Below are 7281 nucleotides of genomic sequence, written 5' to 3'. Positions count from 1 at the left end.
GGACGCTCAATTCGCAGTTAGATTTTGTGGGAAAAAGAAGGTCAGGGTGATTGTTTTGTTTACTTTAACCCTCAGATTGGAAGTCTGTATCTAGAATACCTTGTTTTCTGGCCCTGTTTGGTATCACATCTCCAGCTGGTTTTTATTTTTCTTACGTGCTGTCTGAAACCACGGTGATCCTGCCACGAACTAGGACAGCCTAAATATTTGTTTCTCTGCATGTCTGTAGCCTCGATGATGTCCTCATTTAACGCAGAAAAGATAAGTGTAGGAGTGTCTGGTGCCTTTTAACCCCCCGTGCAGTGTGCGAGTTCATTCCCACAACTTTGGCCATGCTGTTGTCGGCGAGCCTCTGCCTCCTCTGGGCCTCCTCCATCCTCGGATTTCCAGTGAGCAAGGAAAGACAGAAGCTTCTCCTGATCTCCTTTGATGGGTTCCGGTGGGATTATGACCAGGATGTGGACACACCGAACCTTGACCAAATGGCCAAGGATGGAGTCAAAGCCCCGTACGTCACGCCTCCATACATCACCATCACCAGCCCTGCACACTTCACCCTCCTGACAGGTAAAGCGTTTCATTTTCTACAACACTGCTCCCACTTGCATATCATGTCAGAACAGGAAACTGCTCAGAGTTTACTTTGCGAGGATTGGAAAAAGAAAAAAAAAAAAAGCCACAGGAAAAGGGAATTAGTTGTAATTGAATGTCCCAGGGTCCAACAGCTTTTATAGCTGAGTAAGATGATTATGCCTGGATGACTGAGGGAAGAATTCTGCTGCTCCTTTTCTTATTTTGACTCTCAAATCATCAGTGCCTGCTAAAAGAAATTTAACTTCCTTGAAATTAAATTCGTCTAATCTGCAAAGTTGGTCGTAAGACCTTGTCCAAAAGCGTCATGCCACTCAGCCCGTTAAGTTGATAGAATTTTTAATGCGAATGTGTCACGCCGTGAATAATGAGCACGAGCCGACTGACGGAGATTTTCTCCTGCAGGCCGACACATTGAGAACCACGGAGTGATCCACAACATGTGGTTCAATACGACCACCACCGTCAAGATGCCTTACTATCAGACTCAGTTCATCAATGAGTGGTGGGACAACGGCAGTCTGCCCATCTGGATCACAGCACAGCGACAGGTCTGTGCCGCACAATTTCCTGACATGTTTCTTTTGTCAAAACACCTCTGAAGTCGCGCTGAAATGCATCACAGTAAATTATTCTGTGTGCATATTGACTGCATGCAGATGACAGCTGCTGTACATTTATCCTAAAAGGTGCAGCTGCAAGCGGAAGAAAATCAATCAAAGTGCACCAACCAGTGATCTGCTTTCCCACAGTATGAACTGAAGAATGCACCGGCTTGTCAGCTAGTCCACTACATGTGTCATGTTTATGTTAATGTGCCCCCCCCTCCTCCCCACTGTCCTTGCAGGGCCTGAAAGCTGGCTCGCTTCACTTTCCTGGCACAGCACCCAGCTACCAGAACGAGGTTGCTATGGTGCGCGAAGTGGAGCCTCAGCTTTACAACTACAAGAATGAGACAGCTTGGCGAATTAACACAGACAAGGTGATGGGCTGGTTCAGAGATCAGGATCTGGACTTCGTGTCGCTGTACTTCGGGGAGCCAGACGGTACAGGCCACAGATACGGGCCAGATTCTCCTCAGCGTAGGGACATGGTGAAGCAAGTGGACAGAACCATTGGCTACATCCGAGAGTCAGCTGCACGGCACGGCCTGACCGACCGGCTGAACATCATCATCACCGCAGACCACGGCATGTCCACGGTGTTCCGTGGCAGTCAGGTGAATGAAATCATCCTGTACAAGATCCCCGGCTTCTCGTTCCGAGACCTTTCCTTCCACCTGGTGGACTACGGTCCTTCTGGGATGCTGCTTCCTAAACCGGGAATGCTGGATAAGGTTTACAACGCCCTGAAGAACGCCCACCCACACCTGCACGTGTACAAGAAGGAGGAGATACCGGAGCGCCTTCACTTCGCCAAAAACGACCGCATCCTGCCCATCGTTTTATGGTCCGACCCCGGATACGTCATTAACGGGGTACGTTCATATACAAGCCAACGCCGACATCAGGGACTTGTGTTTGACCACACGCGCTGGAAAGTTTCAAATCAGAGAAAGACAGGCGGTGCAGCAGTTTTCAGCCCGCAGCAAGTCTTATTGATTTACCCTTTAAAGGGTAAAATAAATTGCCATTTGTGCCCATGTGAGATACCACATTTAAAATGGCAAACATTTACATCTGCTGCTATAACAGTTTCAGTAACAAATTAACAACAGTCAGTAGATTTTATCTGATTATCATCTGCTTAATTGGTCATGAGGAAAGCAAATGACAAGCAGTTAAGGACAGAGATAAGAAGCCAGATAAGTAATCTGTACGTGCCATCGGGTTCGGGCCAGAAATATCCTCATGTCTTGACCGGAATAATAATTAAATTACTTCAAACTTTGCTCCTGGAAAATGATGAAAACGGGGCTCTTTTCAATCAGAAACATCGAGTTAAATTCTAATCTTAGTACATTACAATTTTAATCAAGTGCATTTGCTGGGATAATCCAGGCCTGGCGGATGGCATGCGGTGCTCTCAAATGCCTCATGGAGCTATTCATGCCTCCAAATTCAAAATTAGCATTTTCATTTGGCTCACTCAGCCACTCTGCTGTGCAGCAACTTTGCAGCTGAATGTGTCAGTCGATACTGTGAGCCATCACACCTTAACTTAAAGACTAAAGTGCTCAAATCATAAACAGTCTGAGGTGAGGAATCAGACCTGTGCATCTACTGATAAAGAGGTTTATCTAAAGTCTGCAGGTTATGACCGGCAGTGCTGTGATATCAGCTGACTCTTTGTTCAGTCCCTTTATGGCTTATATCCCTTTAAGTTTGATCCTTGAGGAGGATAAGCACATTAAGTCTGTTACGTAACTGTGTATTCTGTGTGCTGATATTTGTGTGACGTAATTCTGGTCATACACCAAAAATATAACATGAATCATCAAAGGAATTTTCGCCTTACAAGAATTTATAAAAATGGAAATTTCCAGATGGATTAAAATCCTCATTTGAACACTTTGGGTGAGAGCAGCCACAAAGAGAGAAAAGCCCATTATTCCAGCGTGGAAGTGAGTCTTTCTCCTGGCCAATGCCTCCCTCTGCTGGAAGCAAGCCACCATCCGGGGAGCTCCTATGAAAATGACTGCCTTGTGAAAGTTACACTCTAATTGAACCTAACAAACTGGGTCATGCTGGTTACATCACTTGTCCTGTCCTCGCAGTATTTTCCAGTTCAGTTTAACAAAGGAGAGCATGGCTTCGACAACCTGGAGATGGACATGAAGCCTTTCTTCAGAGCCGTGGGGCCGGTGTTCCATAAGAACCTCCAGGTGGAGCCCTTTGAGACGGTCCACATCTACTCCTTGATGTGTCACATCCTGGGCATCGTGCCTGAGGACAATGATGGCCACCTGAATGCCACCAGACACATGCTGGTTAGCAGCGGTACTCCTCCGGGTAAGTTTACGTCACGCTAATGAGTCACCCCCCACACCTGCTCCTCCATTACTGACATTGCAGCTGCATCTTCATCACAACACTGGCCATTTTGAGATTATGCTAAGATGTTAAATTAGTAATAAATGTTAAAAGCATGAACCATTTCTTTAAAAGAAAGAATTAGCATGATCTAGGTCTGTCTCATTAACCTTTGACCATCCCTTCCCATCAAACTCTCCCAGAGGCCCTTTGGTAACAACTGAAGACATAAATCATTAAACTGGACCACAAATCAACCACAGTGGTTTACAAACGGCTCCTTCAACAGAAGGACTGTAGTTTCTAAACCAAACAAGCACCCAGATCTCTGTCATACAGCTCATTTCCACCCATATCTTGATTTCCATCCCATGTCCAACGTTCCTTTTCTATACGTTTTAGATTCTCTGATTATCAAAACAAAGATTTAGCATTTGAAACATTATTAATAGTCAAATATTTATTGAAACATAGCAATCTTGCTGCAGTTCTTTTTCTTTTACCAGTAAAACAAACATCAGTATATTTACAAACAAGTTTGATGTATGCAGACTGGAAATGAAGAGCGGTTACGCTAGGGCAAGGTATTTTGTAAATATAACGAAATAAAATAACAGTATTTAATTAGTGAAGGTTTTAAATAAAATTATAATACAACCAGCAGCTCAGATGTATGTCAATAAAAACTTGGCCCATATTTATGGTGTATCTATTTTAGTTAACGTAAAACTGGAGTCACCATATTATTGTGTTTTATAAGAGAAGTACAACCCACCTCTTGTATATTTTTCTTACTATTTAAATATTCAAGGCTAATGACATGGTGTATTAATGATGTTATGCAACTTCCCGGTTTTGCAGTGGTACATAATCTCTTAAAAGATTACTTCCAGATCAGTCCACAAGTTTTATGGAATCAAAGTCTGACCAAGACCCATTCAAAAGATAATCACAAAAAAAAGATTTTTGCATAAAGTTGCTAAAAATACCAACAAACAATTGCCCATGATTATTTTTCGCAAAGTAAAAGCAATATTTCTAAAATTTCAACAAAGTATAATTGCGATTTACAGGCATTTCCATTGCTGCGTTATGAACTGGTCATGTAACCCCCGCTGTCACGTCCAGTCACATGTAAACGCAATAAAGATTTATTCAATTATACTTAAGAGATGAACTACAATACTGACAAATAAAAAAACACCTTATGAGAGCATCAAAACTTTTTAGCGATATTTGAGTGTTTCCATTGCCAGTTTTCATTTGCAAAAATGAAAACTGGCAAAAACAATCACCTTGAAGGGTACTGTATATATTTTAGGGACTAGTTTCTGTTGTGGATTAATACGCACATGGTGCTTGGATGAGTAATATTAAATTTGAGATCCCGGACTCAGTATCAGATTCAGTTTACTCCTTCTGAAACCCAACAAAAACACTTGTAACGTCTCAGTTTTCTTGTCATGCATCATATCAGTAGCTGCATTCCCATTACATTGAAAAATAAAAGCGATATTTGTAACTTTTGACAAACAACAACTGCAATTTGCAGGTGTTTCCATTGAACATTGTTTAGCACATTAGCCTCAAGTCTTGTAAAATCTTGTCATTCTCGCAAGATTTTATGAAAATTGCAGTTGGTGCGAAGTAGCCACGTAACATTATTTTGGTGTTTTCCACTTGCTGCAACGTGTTTGCTAAGGCTTTTTGAAGCTTTTCTCCCTATTTTTTTTTTTTTTTTTCCATAAAACTCTGATAATTGCTGTATGTTCCATACCCGCGCCATCTTTACTGGAAATGAACTGGTCATGACCTTTCACGTCATGTACAGGGACAAGTAAATGCAAAACAAAGTGTTTCCATTACACTTTTGGGATAGGTTTCTATATAGAAACATCTGACAAACGACCTCATGAGGGCATAAAAACTTTTTAGCAATATTTGAGATTGTTTTTTTTAGAAATGCAGGTGTTTCCATTGGCGTTTTTTAATTGTGATATGTATTTTTTGTGCAATTCAAGGTGTAATGGAAATGGACCTAGTGTTGTCCTATGAACAAAAAATATGCCTGAAATGTGTTCATGAGCATGTTTATGCAGCAAAATCTATCAAATAAAAGTAATTTGAATAAGAAAGCTTAAAATGAAACTGTGGTCCCACAGCGAACAAAGACGACAACTCGTTTCAACGCTTTACGCATCAGTTCATGATTGATTTATCTGCACGTCTAATTATGTTTATTTTGTTTCTCTTAGCATATTTTCTCTCTCAGGCTGGTCATTATGGGTCTGTTTCGGGTAATTCTGAGTTCAATTGTGGTTTTTCTTTTTTTTTTTTTACTTATGAATCATCATTCATGTCTGTTTTCATTTGTGTCACTTTATGTCTCTGTAGAAATTTCATGCATCCTTGTGGTCATTATGTACCTTTTTGTATCTATTTTCTCTCCCATCTTGATTCTTCTGCAGAATTTTCTTCCCTTTTGCTTATTTAAATGTTGTGTAATTGAATTTAGCTCATTTTGTACCTTTCTGGGAAATCTATCCTACGCTAGAGTAAATGCAAGCTCTGGGCTAAACACTGACACAGTGCTCTTATGGCGACATCCTGTGGTTGGTGAATGTCTGTGTAAAATCCACACTCTGTACTAACTTTAGGCATAAAACTAAGTAGATGAGTTGAAATTAAACAGAGGTCCTATCTTTTAAATACAAATTGTCAAGACGTAAACATGTTTTTGTGCCTTTTCTCTCTTCCAAGGTGAAAACTTGAATATTCTTGAGAGGGTTTTCATTGGACTCAGTGGTGTAGCCGGATTTCTGGTTATAGTCTTTGTAGCAATGACGTCGCGCAAAATACTGAAGAGAAAACGCCAGAATAAAAGGTAACAACATCAAATTAATATGTTGTTGAGTCATCACAGTGATGCTTTGGTATTTTCTAACACGAAGCAGTCAACATTTCCACTTCAGTCTGCTCACACATGTACTTTTCTCATAGCATTTGCTTGTAAAAACATCTCCAGACAAATAAAAAATTAACTGTGTTCTGTTTTGCTTTCTCGACCTTGACTATAATCTCCGTCTCTGTTTCAGATCTGAAAGTTCAAAAAGTGTTTCAGAAAACAAGGAGACAAAACAAACTTCATTTTGATCACCGTTTATAAAGTTTTCCTTCCTCAGTGCGGGGCAGAGAGACAGCTAGACATGGAAATTCCTCCTGGATGATCCGCATTCATCGACCATCAAACCATAAAACATCATTTATTACATAATTTCTTGTTTCTTTGAAAAACAAACCAAAAGAAACAAGAAAAATTCCACGTATAAATTAAGCTAAAGCCGATGTTTTTCTGTAGATTTTTGGTTGAAACTATGAGTGAGAGTGAAGAAGTTTGAAAACATGTAATGAACATACTAGTCATTAAAATCAGCTGTATGATGTGATCAAATGTTTTAACTTATATTTTTGTGCTAATTATTTTTGTAGCAAGCATATGTAACGGCGCAGTGCAATGCAAGGGGCCCAAGGTGCCACCACTAGCATACAAAAGTAAATTCAGACAAATATTTCATGCAAACTGACCTGTACCTGTTCTGTTTCAATGTAAGCGCAAGGAAATGCAGCATGTAATGTGCTTTATGTTCTTCATTAACGTGACCTTCTTGATTTTAATGCCATTTATATGTTTATACAACATCATCTCACAACCCCCTGA

General features: G+C 40.5%; 1 protein-coding gene across 1 annotated transcript; it reads left to right on the top strand.

The window, feature by feature from the left end:
* Positions 1–332: 332 nt before the first annotated feature.
* Positions 333–6767, top strand: LOC306765656 (ectonucleotide pyrophosphatase/phosphodiesterase family member 7-like; the record flags this gene model as incomplete). The annotated part of the gene is made up of 6 exons (XM_079253140.1): positions 333–567; positions 997–1142; positions 1439–2068; positions 3308–3542; positions 6324–6447; positions 6746–6767. 6 exons carry the CDS (start codon positions 333–335, stop codon positions 6765–6767), a joined length of 1392 nt encoding a protein of 463 aa, XP_079109266.1.
* Positions 6768–7281: the final 514 nt, after the last annotated feature.

This window comes from Telmatherina bonti (genome assembly GCF_933228915.1).
Source record: "Telmatherina bonti genome assembly, chromosome: 14".
Classification (NCBI taxonomy): Eukaryota; Metazoa; Chordata; class Actinopteri; order Atheriniformes; family Telmatherinidae; genus Telmatherina; species Telmatherina bonti.
This window is presented reverse-complemented; position numbering and strand designations above follow the sequence as displayed.